The sequence below is a fragment of the Colius striatus genome, chromosome 6 (genome assembly GCF_028858725.1).
Source record: "Colius striatus isolate bColStr4 chromosome 6, bColStr4.1.hap1, whole genome shotgun sequence".
Classification (NCBI taxonomy): Eukaryota; Metazoa; Chordata; class Aves; order Coliiformes; family Coliidae; genus Colius; species Colius striatus.
Window position 1 is genome coordinate 22,704,070 of NC_084764.1, and position 20,435 is coordinate 22,724,504.

The following is a 20,435-nucleotide window of genomic DNA, read 5'->3' on the forward strand; positions in this document are numbered from 1 at the left end:
GTGCAATGTCATTTCAGCACGACAAAAATCAATGTCTGAATCACTGAGAAATTATTATCTGGTGGATCTCTTAATAATCCTCACATCAAGACAGGAATTTTTCCTGAAACTCAAAAATTCTGCTTAGTTGGATGCAAGTCAGTGACCTCATACAAATAACAAGCAAAACTAGTTACAGTTAAATATCTTATGGCAAATTTTAGATTTGCTTTTGGATAGACCAGTCCATTTTAAGCTTAGACTCTTAATCTGATTCTGAGAATCTGTGTGAATCTGAGAAGGAAGGAAAGACAAATGCTTTTCTCTCCACTGAAAACATAGTGAGGAGCATCTTTTAGGCAAGTTAGTACATGGTTTACTGTCTTTTGGTTGTTTGTTTTGGAGTTGGGTGTTGTGGGCTTTTTAAAGCATAATGGTACTTTAATGGTATACCTGCAAACACTTCCACTTTCCTTTGGTAAATGCCTTGAGGAAAGACTGACCCTCCACAACAACTGAAATGTACTCAGGTAGTTCTTTAGAGACATGCCTTTACACTTCCATGAAATCAGGGAGGAAAAATGTTGATCCGGAGAGTGGTAATAAAGACTAGGAAATTAATAGCATTATAATACACAACCTGAATGTGTGTTTGCTATTCTTGTAATCAGTGCATTGCAGGAAAAATTACAGAAGATACAACTGTGATTGTGTGGACTCAAGCATTAATTACAAGAGATGATAAATCATGGCGCTCTTGAGCTTTTATGTAAAATCCACTGAATTCACTGAGTTTCCTCAGATCCCAATGGGCTTTGGCTGAGTCCCTTCATGATGTTAAAATCTGTCTGTTCTTAAACATCATGTTTAATACAACAGTATGCAAAGGCTGTGATTTGTGATTGTCATATTGCTAAAGTTTGGGTCCAATCACACTTCTTTTGAAGTCTGCAACATAATTTGTGTAGACATGAATGGGTTATCCATTTTTAATTGAACTGTATACAATTATTGACAGAAGAATACAGTACAATAGTCACAAAATTAAAGACGCTTCTATGAAACCTGCAAAGAAAAGCAACACAGATTCAATGAAGTAAAAGCAATATTAAAAAAAAATCAGCAGTTTTGGAAAACAGTACTGAAGAACAGACAAATGAACTGGCACAGTTTAACAACCTAATTTCTAAGTGCACTTTATAATAGCTCTCCTTGCAAGCTGCTGTTTTCCCAGAAGATGATGACAAAAAGCCTCATTAGAACATCACTGTTTTATAGTGACAGGTTTTATTGCATTGCCAGCTGTGAAACTAAAAAAAAAGACACTCTCCAAAAAAAAAAAAGTCCTAAAAAGGTTCCTAAAAACCCTGTTATATTTTGTTATCATCAAAAAATAGCAACATAGCACTTCCCTATGTTTGTGAATACCCACAATTCTATTTTAAAAAAAATAGAAGTTAAAGAAAAGTGGTTTTTGTCTTAGCTTCAAAAATAATGTAAAGAAACATTTAAGAACAAGATATTTCAATGATGAGAGATATCTACAACATGACAGATCTGAGTCCAGTCCTGCAAATACACGTTCATGAATGCAGACTTGAGAACCTGTTGATCCTGAGTAAGCATCATTAAAGACTAACAAGATCAGGCTCTTAGCTTCACCCATTATAAGCTTTTCCACAATTTATCCTAGGCTAAAAAGTATAGATACAGTAGATACTCTGTATACTGACTTATACAAAAGGTCTTTTACAGCTCTAACACTGTTATTGCTCAGCTAAAAATAAACATTTGGAACAAATTACATGAATCATAAAGGATAAAATTGAGATGCAGCTTCTGATGACTGAATTTCCACTTGAGCCATTTTAAATTGGGTACACTGTAGCCATTTGCGGAGCACAGATGAGCTGTTGTTCATTGGTCCTGACCCCTGCAACATCCTTAGGCTATGATGGTTGACATTACTCTGGATGGCTTGGAGGCGTAGCTGAAGTCCAGCAGATAAATGCTGTTGAAACAATGAGAAGCATCTCATTTCTTTCCTCTAATACAGACATTAATATAGCACTGTAAAAGATACTAGTTGCTGGTGAGAGAAGGTTCCTCCATTGCTTCAGTGCCTCATTTCTTTCTTCCACATCCTGCACTGCAGTGTTGCCATGAAAGGGAAATGTGCTTACAGAAACAACTCCACACCGAGACCAACTCCAACACTTATATTCTCATTTAAATACTCTTGACTGGCAAACCACACTGATACACCTTGCTCTCTCTCACAAACAAAGCCAGATGGCACAGTTTTACCCAAGCAAGCAGGTGCATAATATCTGCTATAGAACCTAAATCCATCTCCTGAGTCAAGACCTCAATCCTGATCCGTGAGGCAACACTCAAGCCTAAGACATCAAGAAAACCACAGCTCAGGAATAACCAATCTCAGTAACAGGGAGGAAAAGCCCTGCTGCAGAACCTGGCTAGAGGAAAGTGTTTCAGAAGGGAAAGGGAGAGCAGTACTGATGTCATGGTTTATGCCTAGCCCCAGAAATGGGTCTGACTCAGAGCTGGAAAAAATTTCTAGCAACTTCTTACAGGAGCCATTTTTACAGCCCCCTTCCCATTACCAGAAACAGCTCCACACAAACCCATGACAACTGATTCCAGGACAAGTATCTCAGTTGATGATGCTCCGTGTATGCTCACACATGAGATCTTCAAGTGCTGAGCCACCCAATGCATCTGAATACCCTATGATGATCTATTTTCAGAGTTTGCAGACCACACCTAGTAATCCTATTTCCAGAATTTACAGAAATATGTAACACTAAGGAAAAAAAGGGTAAGTGCTAGAAACAACTTACCTTCAGGTTTGACTGTATCATTGGCAACCACATGGGTATGAGCTGTAAGAATAGAGGTATATTTTGTTATTACATAAGTGACTGTAAACATGCTCCAGTTTCTGTGAGACAGGGAAGGGTACATGTAATACATTTAGCTGTCTGAAGGGAAGTAGCCAGAATCACAAATCTGAAAACGTGGTTCTTTTTAAACTATGCATCTGTCTTGGGGCAGGTAACTCTCAATGGTAAATAAGCCAGCTTCCCTTATTTGTTGCTTGATGAATCAACAGTAGCAATTACCGATATCCTGTTTAAGGCAATGATGAAAAGTACAGAACAAAAACTTGTTAAAGGAAACCAATTCTTATATTCCTTGTGAGGGTGTTACTGCATGTGCAGGTGAGCAATATTGGAATAAGTACAGTAAACATTCTGCATGGCAAGGTATACATCAAGAACACACAGCAGAGGTTCTCAATAATGGGCAAGATATTTAAATGGCAATCATCATTTTATAAGCCACTGTTCAAAACAGTCCTTTGGTGCAGAATGTGACCTGTAGGCCTGGGAGCACAGGTGAAAACTCTTTTAACTATCCAGAACAAGACAAGGAGATCTGCGAATCCATCACTCATGATTGCATCAATGCAGACTTCAGCCTCCTGCTCTGCAGAGGAATTTTATTTTTGAGTAAGTATAACATGACAAGCTTATGGAAGACAGAGAGGCATTTCTAGAAGAAGTATTTATGCTCTCCAATATTAATTTAACCACTGAGGTTACTGTTCTAAAATGTTCCTCCAAATGGCATTAAAATTTCCAATTTGCCAATTATGCTACTGGGAGCTGCAAGTTATACCTAATCACTATTGACAACATGAGATAAAGTGCTGTTTCCCCTGTGCAAGGAACAATAATTGCTTCAATTTCAGTGCTATTTTGCTGGAGAATCATACTCAGCTCTGCCAGGACTGATTATTTAGCCTAACACATGAAGAACCATACTCAAACCTCAGCATTTACAGATAGATGAATGCCAAAACAGCTGGAATACAGCCAGATGCTGCTGACATGTGAGTTCTGTACTTCCTTCTGTGGGCTCTCACACTAACAAAGTGCTTAATAAGATCCAGTGGCTGCAAGTCCTGATGTGCTTTCTGGAAAGAAGGGAACAGGTAAGCACACTAGGAAGCCGTGCTCCATGCCTCACTGCCATCAACAATCTCTTTCATTCAGCATTAATAAAGAACCTATGAAGCTAGGCAGTGGTGACAGGACTGGTGTCAGAAGTATGTCAAGAAGGGAATCTAGGCAGAAAACTCAGAGTACCTCTCTGAATCTGAACTATTTCACTGGACAACTTTTACAGTCACCTAAGAGATTCAAGCACTTCTCACATCCAGTTCTTCTTGTCCCAAAGCAAGTATCTAAAATAGATCAAGATGAATCATGGCCAAAAATACCCGCTTATCTCCACTGACTATAAAGAGAACTCATAGAAACTAGCCCATATTGATATCCATGCTGTAGAGGTCCAAGGTGAAACACAGATCATTGTCCTCCAGCACCACTTTTGTCTTCCAGGGTCTGAACACATTTAGGGAAATGAAACATTCTGCTGCAGGCACAAGCAAGCAAGCCCTCCACTCCGACAGCTGCCAGTTAGATGAATGAGACAAGAAGATATTTTTATTGAGGCACTTGAGTTTTATTACCTAATCCCCAGCCAGTCTTTTCTCCACAAAGGAAGAATACATAACGCTAGTTAGAAAGAACATCTGGAAGAACAGACTGCAGTCAGAAGCTGACATTTTTGGGGGTTTGTATTTTCAACAGAATTTGGTTATTCCAGTACAAGTTTTGATGGAAACCGGGCTGGAGTACAGGATGGTCACTGTGCTTTTCTCGCTCTCAAACTCTGCTGTCTACCCAGTTCTCTAGAAGTCTACTCAACAGCTGCTAGAGCTGCCTATCTGGAAAAGACAGCTGTGATCAGCAAGGAGCTGGTCTCCATCATCCATGGCTCCCCTGGGATCGCTAGCATCCCAGTTCATTCAACACAGAAAAAGAGAAGGAAAGCTGAACATGTTCATTCCAGCCCTCCTAAAGCAGAAACCTTACCCTCAGATGAAAATATAATTAATTCAATATCCATGGCTATATGTGCATCTGCAAAAATGTGTGTATATATAATGTTTTCACAGGAAAGAAAAGTTTTCCTCATCAGATTGGTAAAGATAGTTTAATATCAGATCCATAAAATAACCTCTGAGAATATAGGGAAGGGCTCAAACACTATAGGAAGCAATCAATACATGTCTCAATACTATCAATGCGAGTTTAACAGCAAAGGCCAAGTCATTGCCAGGAGGAGAAAACCTCACAGCACAAACACAAGGAGAAGGAGTGCTTATCTCAAGCAAAAATAAAGCTCTTATTTTAGTTAAGGAGAGCTGAATTGTTTATGTCTTCTCTTTCTCTCATTTTAGGACATTATCCCTCCCCTTATACAGAAAGTGGTCATCTAAGCTATCCCATAAAACATCTGGCATCATATGATATGCACCACCTTCTCATTGTGGTGAATTAAAATTAAATGTGTGTTGAATCATGCAATGACTTCATTAACAAATGAAATTTTGCAGCACCTGATTCCTTATGTGGAATGAAAGACACTGCAGTAAACATACTGTGCTTCCTAGAGGAAGTAATTAAGAATTATTAATTTTACTAAATTAATCTCCAAAAGAGTATTAAAATGTTTTGTTTTAAAAAATTTCTCTCACTACACTGTGCCCTTTCCTTCAGTGAAAACTAAACCTTGTTTGAAAAGCTTATATCTAAAATTAAAGCAAAAAAAGCTTTAAAGCACAAGATAAAATTGTTTAATTACCAAACGCAGAGCAACAAAAGATCACCTAGAAAGAACCAAGCTGCCATAAAAACTGCCCAGTCAACTAATATTCAAAGAATCTCTGTACACTTCTGAAGTAGGAATAACAAAGTTTAGATCTTCTTCACAGCCACTGAAGAAGAGACAGTCTCAAAGCTGACCTTTTTTACAGTTATAGAGATGCCACTCACTCACTGGTTCCTGTGTGAATAAGCTTTACACTTCAGCCTCTTTGAAGGACTTGAAACATACAGTAAGTCTTTCCCCAAGTCATAATACTTACTTTTCAGGCCTACAATGAACATTTTTACAATTAGTTTTGAAAAGAAATTGTAACCTGGGACTCCAAATCCTATAATATTATTATTATGTATATTGTTCTTGCTGGATTTTAGTTTAGGGCTAAGTAAATGGGATTCGGTCACTGAGATTCTTCTCTTCCATTTGCCATCCCTGGGAGATGAATATGAAAGAAAGCTTAGCACCTTAACTCTGAATTTCACAGGTTTATGAGCTTGATTTTGTAGCAACAACAATGTCCTTCTAATGTGACTCAGAATATTATTGATACATACTCTCAAATATAACTCCCTGAAAGCATTAATTTTAATTGTGACAGAAATTTGGCCCCAAAGGCCCCTCTCTTCACAGCTTTAAAGCATTCTTCATCCTTGTCAAATTCTAGTCACACTGGACTGGCTGAAAGAGAAGCCAATATGTCCTCCAGGGATGGCCACAACCACTTTAACATCCCTTAGTTATGGTCTGTGGAGTGAACCCTATCATTACTGACTATAAATCTGTATTTTCCCAATGACTGTGAACACTTTCATTCCAGTTGACACTAAGACCTTTAGTTTTACCTACTTTATTTTCAATTCCTGCTTTACCATAAAACACTAGACATGGCCACAGAAGAACTATATAAACCAACATATTTCAGTCAGAATCAGAGTGCATTTCACAATATTTTAAATGAAAACTCATTTCAGAATAATGCAATGGGAAAACTTGTAAAACAAGGCTAGTAAAATCCATTTATGCTTGTGAGACTACCCCAATTCTTTGGAATTCTGTTCTGTAAACACTGACCCACAGGAGACTGACTACTTATTTCCAAGTATGGAGCATGCAGGATTTGACTCTCTAACCAAAGACTATCCTGTTATACATTCTAGGAGAAGAAGATTCACTATCAAATAATAATTGACTAAGTCAGACGTGTAGATATATAAAAATAAGAAAACCACTGTGGCACCGAGTTTTTATTATGAATCTACAAGAACCTGAGTATCAGAACAGTGAGGTGATCTGCAAGAGACCTATGGTAATTAAAAGTTACAGAAAATATGAAAATTCAGGCAGTACCTAAAGGTCTTCATAATGACAACAGTTTCGTCTATTGGAGGAATAAGACCATTGCAACAAAGGGAGGAGGAAGTAGATCAAAAGTTCAGTTAAAAAACCATCAGGAGAACTTGGATTTCAGATTATGGTCTGGCCTTCTTATCAGAGATTTTATTGTTTGTAATACTCTACTAGGATTTATTTCTGCATTAGCATTCAACATCTGCCTCTACAACTTTCTTTTTTTTTTTTTTGACTGGAAGGGGAAGCAGAGGACAGTCTGTCTATAAATCACAACTAGATATTCATGGTGTGGTATGCCTACCTTTACAAAGATAGTTGAGTTGCATTCCTGTAAAGCCTCCATTAAACTAATCACATGCAGGCACACCATTTCCACCATCTTGGGAAAAAAAAATCAAGTGTAAAAATAAATTAGTGTCCATCATCAGTGTTGTAAGCTAAGTCAACAGTCTCTAAAAAGAATCTTCCTGTCCTTCCTTGGCAGTTAAACTGAATCATTAGATTTGCATTTAATAACCACTGACATATAAGATTAAATACTACATGAACACATAAGGGACAGTTTATTTAGTTTTCCCTTGATGCAGCAACACCTGTCCGTTAAATATTTCAAAGTGCTTGATGCATTTTAATTTATATCATGCATCAAAACAAGTTGCCTTCAGCTTTGTTCTTTTCAGACATCATAATCCCTTTACATGCCTTTGCTGTGCAGTTTTCATCAATCACTGTGCCAGAAACTGATATTTTTATTTACTGAACTTTGAAAATTATCATACCCACAAAAAATACCTTTTTTTCCCCCCCCATCAAAACACAATCTATTGTTCTGAACTGGCAGATAGTCCATAATTCTTCTGGTTTGTACCATGAATTATGACAGATTCAAATATCAGTTTTTGGTAGCAGATAGCATTTTATGTTTTATATTGTGTAAATTCATAGGTACAAGACAAATATCCTGAGCCAGCAGTGAGTATTTACAGTGCCTGTCTGAACTATGTGTAAATTCCCCTCCATAATAATAAACTTAGTTTTTATGTAGTGCTTTTCATCTTTAAAGTGCTTTACAAACACTAATTAACCTCACAACACTCCTGTGAGATAGGCAAGTATTATTATCTCATTTCACAGAGCAATAACTGAGACAGAGTTTAATAACTTGCACTAAAGCCATATAAGGAGACACTTTCAGAATAAGGATTGGATCTTGGGACTTCCCAGTCATAGTCTTGTTCTAAGGCTTGACAAGAAGCCTTTGTGTCTGACCAAACAACTGGCTAGTTAGAAGCATTATGCATGTTTCCTGTTCATTCCAATGGAGCTTTATGAGCTACTGTTCCCAATGGTGTCTCGACAACCACAGAGACTTCACTAGATGCCTGTCAGAACCTAAAACACCATTTCAAGACATCTTTAGATGGTCCTTGCCTGACGTGACAATATTCAAGGGAACAATAAGTGACTCAAAGACACCAAGTGCAGCCTGTGCAGTTACAATGAAAAGGGCGAAGTTTCATACCTGCTTGAGGTAGAACATATTTTGCAAGGGGAAAGGGGAATTACACTGAGTAATTTCTATATAGATAGCAGCTCTCAATTTAAAGATTAAAAAAAAGCCCTAAACAAAGAATGAAAACTCAAAATCTTAAGAACATTTGACATGAGAGGACTAGACCACATATAAAGAACCATTCTCACTTAAAGCTAATGTCAGGTTCTCCAGAGCCAGAGCTACTAGCTCCCACCTCAGTTAAAGTTAAAAAGTTTCAACAAGTTATAACAAGTTATTCCCATTTCTTGTAAACAGGAAACACATCCTGCCCATCAGAAACAAGCTCTCAAACCTAAGCCTGCAGGCAGAGAAAAATTAATCAATGAGAAGCAAAGATAGCACCTATGAGAAGGCTGCTAGAATCCATCTAGGTTCTTGTTGTACAAAGCTGTGACAACAGCAGTGAGTAGCTGAGATAAATAAATGCTTAAAAGTCATTTCCGAAAAAATTAATCTGGACAATTAGACAGAGTGAACACTTCCTTTTCAAAAGTGTTTTCAGAAATATTTATGTAGCTTATCCTTGATAAGTAACCAATGGGTAAAGAGTAGTAAAGTGTCAACATTTGTGTATTTTTTCACCATCAGGTGATTAAAAAAATATTCACGTGGACATTCAGAAAAATTATCCTCACTTAGTTGCTCCTGTAATGCAGTCAGATTAAACCACAGGACCAGTGTAAAGAGCAGAAAGATATATAAAATGAGACCTGATGTAGGGAGCTCTTAATCCAAAAAGCAGCGACTCTAGCTCTTGATTCTGTTTCAGGCAGATCCTGGCTAGATGATGTTTCAGACCCACTGCAAGGTGAGCTTTCCCTTTAATTTCTCAATAAGCATCTAAGTTGCTCTATGACATTATCCATGGTCCGATTTATTCTACTGAAACAAACCCAAGCCCCCTGAGTTTAATCTGTGCTAAATCTGTACACAGCACCTGACTCACCACTTTGTTATGTGCCATTAGCTGTAGGATGCTGGGTGTCACTCGGCTCCAGAACTCCAGGGCTGTAAGGATTGCTGTAAAGCTGAATTCATTCTGATTCTGCACTGTTGGAGCTACCGCTGTTTGTTCACAATACACTGTCCAGAGCTGCGTAAATATAAATGCATGGAAGAGGGAACACATATGCAGAACAGATGTCTGCAGAAAGAGAAAACAGAGGAAAATATTTAAATAATGACATTGGGTTATAGTGCAGAAGCTTGCATCAAAGCACCCCTGTGTCATGCATCCCACTGTGCAGTCTGGCCCCTCACTTTACCACATTTCCCTCCATTAGGAACTAGCAAGTCAAGTACACTTGATAATATCTTCTCCATGTTTAAAAACTGGTTTTATATTTACAGATTAAAAGCTGTGAGTGCTAACACATACTCCCATTCAGTCTTAGTGTACAGCATTAAGGGTCAGTCCCTTTAAAGAGAACTTTTAACTAAAGGTTGGTTTTGCAGAACAGGTACTTGGGTTCTGAGACTTCCTTGATGGAAAACTGTAGCACAATCTGTGGAAGGCCTGGAGGCTCTGGCATGTATGTCATTTCAAAAATGATGCTGAAGTTAAGGCATTTAGATTCTATCACTTGAAACAAAAGCTATCCTACAAAATACATTATCTTACATTTGTTCTCTGCATTTGTCATCCATTTCTAACTTGGTGGGACAGAACTGTTCACAGCTAAGGAAGGTAAGTTTTGAAAAGGTAACAGAGAATTCCTTTTGCACACTCAAGCTTGGCTCTTTGCTAATATGTGTTATATATCATAGCGTCTGAGCCTCTAGGATTGGTGGACATTGACTGCTTAATTACAAGAAAGTTGCTTCTGGTCAGAGACGTATTCTCAGTTTGCAAGTGGAACAGTGATTCATGCTCTGTGGCAGCATGACTGCAACAAACATTGCAATGGTTGCTTGGTAACAGGAAAGAGGTATTTTAAAGAGTAAAAAAGGCTAAAGAAATGAAATGGGAAGCACAAGGGGAAAGAAAGGGGGATTTTATATACAAGGTAAATGTGTGATCATTCTGTTTCTGTTGCTAATAAAAAGCTGATTGGTGTGAAACTTTTGACTATAATATTATCTACAGGATATCCAATTCTACTAGATAATGAAACAACTTTGAGAGCAGCTCAGGCTGCCCAGAGGGGTTGTGGAGGCTCCTTCTTTGGAGGTCTTCAAGACCCGCTTGGACATGTTCCTATGCAACCTGATCTAGGTGAACCTGCTTGAGCTGGGGGGTTGGACTAGATGATCTCTAAAGGTCCCTTCCAACCCCTATCATTCTGTGATTCTATGATGATTTCTTTCCCTAAGTAACAGGTTTTAATATGGTTTTACCTCTCCTTTTTTTCCCTATGAAAAAATAAATCAGTGTTTGCAATAATAAGGCAAATACATAACATATCTCTGTTAAAATACAGAATCCCTTACCTTTGATTGCTCTGGAAATCCAATCAGAATAACAATAAGGTGGTCAGCAATTTGTGAACCCGCATCCAGAGGAATAGGCATGCAAGATGATGGAGAATTTGGACAGACAACGTTGTGTGTCAGAGACCCCAAAAGCAGCCAGGACAGCAAACGAATGTGAGAGACACATTCTATGAACTCTTTGGGCCTGTCAAAAAAAGATGGTTTTACAATGACGTTAATTTTTCTGGTTTTCCCCAAAACATGGAATCTCCCTGTGCATATTAAGCAGATTCAGTCTCAAGTGTACTGGAGGCACAGGTCATTACTTCAGCTTATGGAAAGACTAGAGCCATGCAGAAATTAGCTAACTTAACATACTAAGTCTAACAGAACATATTTGAAGGATCTAGGAAGCAGTTTCTACAAAAGAGTAACCACTCACAGACTCCCTAGTTCTATACACAGTGATTTTTTTACACAGAACTCATCAGATGGTAAGGGTTGCCTCTCAGCTCCCCTGGACAGCACAAGGCACCGTGCCTCACTTGCACTGTGTTCCACTTCTCCACTGGTAAAGTGGAGTTAATTTCTCTTTTCCTTAGGCTCTCTTTGGATGTTTGGACTGCATGCTTTTGAAGGCAAGGACTATGCTTCTTCGTGACACTTAAGTATTCATCCATCATCTATGTCTAACAAGGGCTAGTTGTAAAGTAATGTGCTTATATAACGTAAAGGAAATAAGTTTTCTGGTGTCATCTTGTCAGTTCCCGTGCTGCTATGAAGTTCAGATTACATACTTATTTCACTTCATAGGCATTGGGAAAAAAAATAATTGGTTTTGATCATTAAATCACTACTTAGTAGGCCACTCTCACTACTGTTTTTCATTTCTAAGTTGGCATCATTGTGAAGGACTCAGAGCACCTAAGAGGCATTCCATTAACTCACTTTTTTAAATAGAGTCTGATATGATGCTGTTCCTCAAGTACTTATATGGTCTTAAAGGAATTTACTACCTTCAGCCCTCCCAGCTCAGAACACTTAGTCCTTTTTCAACTTGTAAGAAACTGAAGTGCAAGGAGACAACAGCTCCATGCATCCAAAACTAGACATGCTCTAAATTAAAGTACATGCAGATATATCCACAGAACTGGAGCCTAAACAGCTTAATCCCCAAAATCATCAGGCAGGTAATCTGGGACAAAGCTGAGATAAGAATACAGGTTTATGGTCTACACTCAAAACATCATTTGTTGTCATGTTAAGGGACAGTTAGATCTCTTTTCTTTTTGAACATAAAAGACTGCAGATTAAGATTTCTCACAGTAAAAAGTGATAAAAATACCTTTTTAAGATAATTTTAACCAGATGAAGTCCGTATTTTTATCATTGTACCGATATGCATACACTTACAGTTCCCTCTCATTTGTACTCCATGATTTCAAAGCACATCTCCCATTGTATTCTCTATAATTCCCAACATATTTTCTGTAATTCTATCACTGAACAAGCAGCTGCATGCTTTTCACTGTCGGTTTCTAGACCAAGAAACAAGCTAATTGCCAGAGTATCTCTAGTCAAGACAATATATTTACCTCCACTGTCCCTTTGGCATGTACTTTAAATATTGCATTGACTGACTCCTCAGTTAAGGATCGCAGAGCTGCTGACCAGCTAGTTCGATGTCCCATGGCCAACATTCCCTCCTATGGGTTTTGTCTACAGAATCCTACAATAAACACAGAATTTCTAACTCATTTTAGTATTCCTTTTTGTGTAAAAGCATTCTCACCCTTGTTGCATTGCAGAAGGAGGATGGTAAAGCCAAGGCAAATATCGGATCACAGCTTTGTTGTCTCTGTGGTTTCCCCGTGTGATTTCCATAGCAGCAATCTGAGCTAAACCAACTTTCAGATGTCCACCAAAGGTATCTTCATGCAGTGGCTGAGAACAAGTCTTCATGTGACTCTGCAAGGCAAAGATCTGATTTTCAATCCAAAAAGAGTACTTTACTTGAACTAAGTTCTTCCAAACAACAGCATATTCTATTTCATTTCCTTTCAATTCCTTTCTCAGGGTCTCTAACTGGGTCTGCCAAACTACAGAAGAAAATTTAGAGACAGATTTTTTTTTTAATTCTCCAATCCCTATATTAGTAACAGCTTTACACTGCAGATCTTTTCACAGAGGGACACAATCTCAGAGGCCCACGCAAAATGTGAATTGGGAAAAATGTATAGGCACCTTTTGAATCAGCAAACTCAAGAGCCAATGCATACAAATTAATGGCTGCACATCCAGGCAGCTTAAGTGATGATGAAAGAATATAACCATTTAACAAGATAGCATCTGGGCAGGAAATGCCTTCCCTGTACAAGATGCCATTTACATGTATAGAAACAAGCTAGCACTCATTCACCAGCAATATGAATATGTTGTGCTACTTTGCTGCTAGAAATGCCTTTAAGCCCAGGAAATTAAAAAGCTAAACCCTTTACCAAGATGCACGCAAATATTTATGCCTGGAAAGATGATTTCTTGCTCTGCTTTGTCAGCTCTAAGGAATGCTGCATTGGTGCTTCATGAGATACTTCTATATTACTAATTAAGCTAACTTTGCATTACTCTCTGTTACTAAACTAACGGAGCACATGCTGAGTGCATTTGCTTGCTGCACAAGAAAATCCATGTCATCAGCTATTAAATTATAATAACAGGATAAAAAATCAGTGAATTAATAATATTTTATAACGGGTGTCTCATTACAGCAACTTATATTCTCAAAAACCACAGCTCTCTTGTAGCCTCTTTCAAGACGAAAAAAAAAAGTGCCAGCATGAATACCTAATGACCTTGTTACAGAGCCAGGTGAAAAGGACACACAGGTATATAGGCTGACATATTTCTTAAAAAATGGTAGAATTTTCTAAAAAAAACCCACAAAAAACCTTGCTGAGCTCCATCAATTAAAATGTCATTCCAAAGGGAAAAAAAGATAATAAACTGAACAGAAACAATAAAGTAGAATGTGATTATATTGACAATAACATTTATACTTTTTTATAATACAGTAGTTGCTAATACACAAGACTGAAAATATCATCTTTCAAAGAAACTATTCTCAGACACGCATAATAAGACACTGGAAATGAATAAACAACTGTAACTATTTATGTTCACTGAATTTCCACAGAGAGTAAAAACTTCAAAATTTGAACTTCAAATTTTTCTCTTGGGATTGTTACTGGTCATATAAATTTTATAGTATTCTTTGTGTTAATTTGTTAGCCAAGATACTGTTGATAATACATACTCATAGTAAGAAACTGTACAACTGGGTAATGTCATGACTCGCCTCCTAGGAATATCTCTGTTAATAAACCCATAATTTTCCATTTTAATCTAGATGTTGTGAATTTGTTTAAAGTTCTGTCTACTTGGAAACTTGGAAATGCTTACAAGTATTTTTCCAACTATGTTAGAGTAACAGAAGTTTACTGGTCTGGTTAAGTAAGAACTATCTTTCGAAGTTTATTCTTTACACTACATGAAACTCTAGTATATCTGACTCTCCTATTATGTTCATCTTATCCTCAGATTCCTGTATTACATGACTAAAACAAAACAACACGAAATTTTAGACCAATTGGTTCTGATTTAGTGTTAACTGGCCAGACTGCACCTGTGGGAAGCTTCTTGTCTAATTTCAAAATATAGAAGTGAAGAACTGGGTAAAGTTTTAGCTGATGTTCTACTTATATCCATGTATAAAAATTAAAAAAATAAATAGTCCTACTGAGCGTAAGAAATTTTTATCATCTTATCAGATAAATGCTGTAAGAGCATTTCTAAAAACCAGGCTACAGTTCAAAGGAGAAGAGGCAAAAGGAAAAAAATGCAAATAGCAGAGCTTTCTATAAAAACATTTTTCACAGGAGGGAGGATACCTGCAACTATTTATAAATAAATTTTCCACAGTCTTAGTTTCAGATAAGTTCATGTTTTTCTGTGGAACTAGAAAACCAGATGCTCTCATTTTTTATTCATTTGCCTACATAGTATTTCAGCTAACATATCCCTAACAGTCAGCTGTGGAGGGGTCAATATTTATTCTAAAACTAGGATGTTTTCATGACATTCATTCTTAAATCAAAATCCTCTTACAATTTCCAGAAACCAAAAAGCAACTTGGACCCCATCTCAAGAGAATGCAACCCAACAATGAAAGCAATAGCGTCCATACAAAAAAGGACATCTCCACACCTATTTTTTTCTTTTTTATTTGTTAGCTCAATTACTGCAATTTAATAATCTCTGAATTTCCAATTAGTGCCCGTTTGTGCATATAAGAGAAATGAGATTTCCCCAAAAGGATATGTAATTAGTCATAAATGTAAGGAGTTTTAAGTTCCCATGGGTTATATTACACAAGACTACTACTCACAGTGATTTTGGTGTGACATTAACTTATCATCAACATTTCAGAAAACTCAAGCATACATTTTTATTGTGTGCTGACTGTATTTGAATCAGCCTCCATTTCAACACTGCATAAGCTAGTTTTTACTGATCCCCTAGAAGTCTCTATAACAGTACTTTTTTATGAGAAAAAAAACCAAACACCTGCTAGTCATCCTTAAGGAATTTCAATATTTTCTCCCAGGCAGGTTCACTACAGAAAATATTCTTTAAAAAAAAAAAAAATCACATATGCTTTAGATCAATATACACCCAAAACCAACCTTTAATTTGGTTAAAGTATGCATATCTGCAATAAAATCCAGGACTTCCCCAACATATTGCCTCATGCATTCCATTGCTGCTGTTCCACACTAGAACATAAAAGAAATAAGTTTAAGTGCCAGGTTTTGAATATGTCCATTTGATTTGTTTCTTTTCCACCAGAATACAATGTCTGTCTCAAATTTTACTTCTTAGATTAGTTTAGTTACTAACAGGTAACAATGTCTTCTGACAATAGTATAAAAAGAGAGCCAAGTTACTGTAGCTTCTTCAGGCATCATAAAGTGCACCTACCTGTGACAGCAATAAAAGATTAACCAATTAAATTTTCAAGAATAACCTTGTCATGTCATCCTGAAATTTACAGTGATCCAGAATCAAAATCTTAAAAAGTCAATGAGAGTTTAACAGTTCTTCAAGCAATAGGATTTCTGCAAGTAGAACCAATCAGCTACTATCTCAGAAAGCAAAATTCAGTCACAAGCACAGATGCCTTTGTATTCAAATTAATCATCTTGGAGAAAGAGTTTAAACGACTGCCTTCAGGTATCTTATGTACAAGTGTCACTAAAGTGAACACCACTGAAATTTAAGCATAACTTCTTTTTTTTAAAAAAAAAAAAAAACCTAACAAAAGTTACTGGGATATTCCTGAAGCAAAAATAATTCAAAATATAGCATTCTGATGACACTTAAGCTACTCACAATTTTCAAAAGGGGAGGCAAATACTATAAGAGAGAAATTAAATCCTTCATGAACTGCTCCAGTTTGATCATGAAGATGTAAGCATTGAGAAGCAACTTGTGCCAGAGCACAAACAATCTCAAAGGAAAAACACAAGGACCCAATGTGGTGCTCACTGTATTCCCACAGTACAGATTTTCAAAATCATTTTCCTATAACACAGGGAGATATACAAATCTGGCCTTCAGATAGTATAAGATGCACTCAAGGCCTGCAAAGCAGTCAATGGAACAAAGCTATCTGATTAAATAAAAGCTTTGAACAGACCAAAGAACCCTGGACAGAAGCTTTCAGAAGGTGATATCACTGACCCACTAGGTATCACATAAACTTCTGTTTAGATGTTAATAGTCTGAGGTGAAGATAATGCTATCTGAATTAAAGGGGAACTGTGAATGTCTCATTCATCGTAGGCAACTAAATGCAATGCCTAACTTCAGAGCCTAAATAATGAAATTATCAAATTAGGTGGTTTTTTTGAACTTGACAAAAACTACTATATGCAAAGTCATAGACTCAGGGCAAAAGATTGCAGTAAAGTTTACAGGAGCAAACTACTCTTCTTTGACCTCTTTAATTACCTACAGTTTGAAGTGCAGAAGCTGATTATCTTATCTGGGGACACAAATGAGCCAGATTTAGTTTTGATCACAAAATTATTAAGACATAATTGAGTTTTAGTGGCTGAAATTTGAAAAACTGCTAGCATTCTATTTTAAAGCAACTGACCTGGGCACTTTTCATTTTTGTATGTTAATATCAAGTCTACACAATGTTGAACTATGCCACCTCCTGGCTTTTCAAATGCTAAGCCTGTCAGTTCTCTTGACAGAATAAGAAACAGTAAAATAAGGTCACTGGCAGCCCTGGCAGCATTATCCTCCACCCAGGTTATGTGGACTAAGTATTCCACTTGGGTTCTAAATTATTGAATAACAAATTTTAAAAGATACTATACTCACAATAACACTCAGTTGCAAAAGGCTTCTCTCCAGCCACCTATTCTGTTTCACACAAACAGCAGGCAGCTTGATTCTCTATGATTCCTTCAGGAATGATCGTGTTCCTATCATAACTTGTAACACCAATGTTAGTCTATCTATTTCAAGCAAGTATAAATTAAAATATTCTGTTGGGAGGAAAGGTATTATTAAAGATTAGTGTTTTAAAAAATCTCTCTTCAGAATATATATGGGAAATATCCTATTAGGTCACCCCTAAAGCTGACAGAGATACTCACATAGGGAAATAAGTTTTCCTCGGCTTGTGAAGCAAATCTGGGCTAACCATCATCCACTCTTTTGGGTACTTTATCACATGTGTCATGGGACAAATCCAGACCTCCAACTGTGCTAATTCCTTGCAAATTCACTAGGTGCATATTCAGCTATTAGGCAATTATGAGTAATGGGAATTTAGCTATGCCCACCAACAGGATATAGATGAATGCCTTATATACTACCAGAAAAACACCATTATCTCCCTTCTTTAACCACATAATATTTTGTGAGAATGGAGGCAAGGGCTTGTAGCTTTCCTCCTTTTTTTTTTTGCCATTTTTTTGAAGCATTCAGCTGGTCTGTTCCATAAACGTTGTCTTTTTGAACACAGGCTCCAGCTGAAGTCAGTTACATGACTAAAGATAATCACTGAAATTGAGGAAAGCAACATCAAGTTCAGAACTTTTCCAATATTAAGAAAAAGGAAGAAGCATCTTAACCTCTGCCTGCAATACACCTTGCAAACTAGAAAATAATTAAAAGGTAAGAACATTAAAATGAAGAAATATGAGCTAAATTAAGATACATTTTTTAAAAAACAAAATGAAGAGATGGAGTTAGGTTTGGTACTTACTCCAGGCATAGAGGCAATCATCTGTTTATGCAAGATTGTTGACTCAGCTAGTTTTGTTCCAGCATCTGCACAAATAAACTAAGAAATTAAAGACAAGTTATTTTTTTTAATTATTCCTGGAGGAACCTAAAGACAGCACTAAGTTATTCATGACTTTATTAAAATCCGTTTGGCTCTCTTCGTGCTTTTATTCGTGGTAATTTGCCTTTAGAGCTCTCCTCCTTTATAAACAATCTAGTTAACTTACCATCATAGATAAGCTAATTTTAATGAAAAAAAATCTAATTTTAATGTGCTTAATTAACACACATATGCTGTGCAAAAGTAATTTGCAGAATATTATATAATAAATCAGACTTCATAAGCAAACATATACATCTTTAGTATTCTTTGCATATATCAAATCTACTTTCATTATAGAGTAAATCATAGTAGAGAATGATAAGGCAGCACGCTATGTTCTTCACTGTGATATTATAAAACCTTCACTGAAGTTCTACAATGATGAATCCTATGAACCCTTTAAGCTGAGAACATGTTGGAATGGTGCGGTATAACTTCTGCAAAACTCAGGCCACAATACTACAAAAAAACCAAGCTGTTTCTGAGAGGTCAGTATCATTCTATTACAGTACAATATCTCTAATTGTTTTTCTTACGCTTTTTTTTTTCTTGCTTTATTATTATCTTTAGCTTATTTCTTTTCCAAATCCCTTGACCCAAAATCTCTGATGTCCACATCATTCATCCACTGGACTCCCTAATAACTGTAATTTAACCATTATAAGCTTCAGTAATACACTGGACACTTGGCAGATGATTTGCTTGCTCCTAAATTTTCTTGTCCTCAAGCTATATTAGCACTGGAGCAATTTCTGCCTACAGTGATGCAAGATAACTTTCTAAAAAAGAGCAGATGGAAAACAACTGTCAAACTAAGATTTAAGCCTTCATTTGTTTTTTCTTGAAATGTAATACTATGGTACCTTCACAATCTGAGACAGATATTGACTACACAATATATTTTTACAGTTATCTGATGCACGTGTGTTAACTTTCAATGACTGACTGCTTCTCTTGAAAATGTTTCCACATATCCTTCACATATCTAGAATTTACTCTTATACTTCCAAGACCTTTACCTCTCAATGACAGATTTAATCTGAACCAGAGTGTCTACCAAGACTTGGAAACTACTCAACCTACGCCTTGACAAAGAGTTTGGTTTTTTTAGACAAATACCACAAAGACATAATTGAGTTTAGATTAATAATCTAATTAGGTTTCCTCATACACAGGCCTGGCTGCAAGTGACTCTTCTGGTTAGAATTTATTTTACACCAGAATAAGACAAATGAAAATATAACAGGAATCTAACTCATACTTCTGTTGAGAGATGGCCTGGTACTCTACTGTACCACAGCTCTAACAATTACATGGGAAGAAAGCCTTAGGGATACAGGCTCTATCAGTCCATGAAAGACAGTTGAGTCTTCGTTCAAACAGCAGACATGATTCTCTACTCTTAAAAGAACCATTAAGGGACTTGGGTAAACAGATGATAGATTTTCTCCTGGCAAATAGATGACAGATTCTCTTCTGATGCACTCTGTCTCAGAAAGAACAATGCTGATGTTAGGTCCACTGGACAACAGCTATTTTGCTTTCCTGTGTGAAAGAGTCAACCATTTGTGTGCAGATTAAAGTTCCCTTGTACTACTTTAGCTACAAAAAAAGACCATAATTCCCTGAAGAATCTGGCTGCATATATTTAGCATCCAACAGTGAGTTCAGTGTACTGCTACAAACATTGTACAGCACTCACCATATAAGTCAACAAAAAGCCCTTGCCAAAGACAAATGTCATTTATTTCAGATAATATTTTCTTTTAAGAATAACAATAAGAAACAGCAGCCAAAGTAACCTCTGGGCTCCTGTAAGCTTTCTAAATCTTTTGCAGAGAGGAGTTTGGGTTAAATAGCAGATATTAATTTATATACGAAAAACAGCTGACAAACTACATTCCACTTCTTTGTTTA

The 20,435-nt window shown here is 36.8% G+C and overlaps 1 protein-coding gene across 8 annotated transcripts in view; it reads right to left on the minus strand.

The window, feature by feature from the left end:
* Positions 1-963: 963 nt before the first annotated feature.
* UNC79 (unc-79 homolog, NALCN channel complex subunit) overlaps positions 964-20,435 on the minus strand; it is a 111,970-nt gene continuing 92,498 nt past the window's right edge. For all 8 annotated transcript variants that reach the window (XM_061998334.1, XM_061998333.1, XM_061998332.1 and 5 more), the window contains 8 exons: positions 18,396-18,473; positions 15,796-15,885; positions 12,846-13,021; positions 11,072-11,258; positions 9,588-9,785; positions 7,388-7,465; positions 2,841-2,882; positions 964-1,990 (listed from right to left, as the gene is read on the minus strand). In XM_061998334.1, coding sequence (XP_061854318.1) covers positions 1,790-1,990; positions 2,841-2,882; positions 7,388-7,465; positions 9,588-9,785; positions 11,072-11,258; positions 12,846-13,021; positions 15,796-15,885; positions 18,396-18,473 — 1,050 coding nt within the window. In that variant the 3' untranslated portion in view covers positions 964-1,789. The remainder of the gene's footprint in view (positions 1,991-2,840; positions 2,883-7,387; positions 7,466-9,587; positions 9,786-11,071; positions 11,259-12,845; positions 13,022-15,795; positions 15,886-18,395; positions 18,474-20,435) is intronic.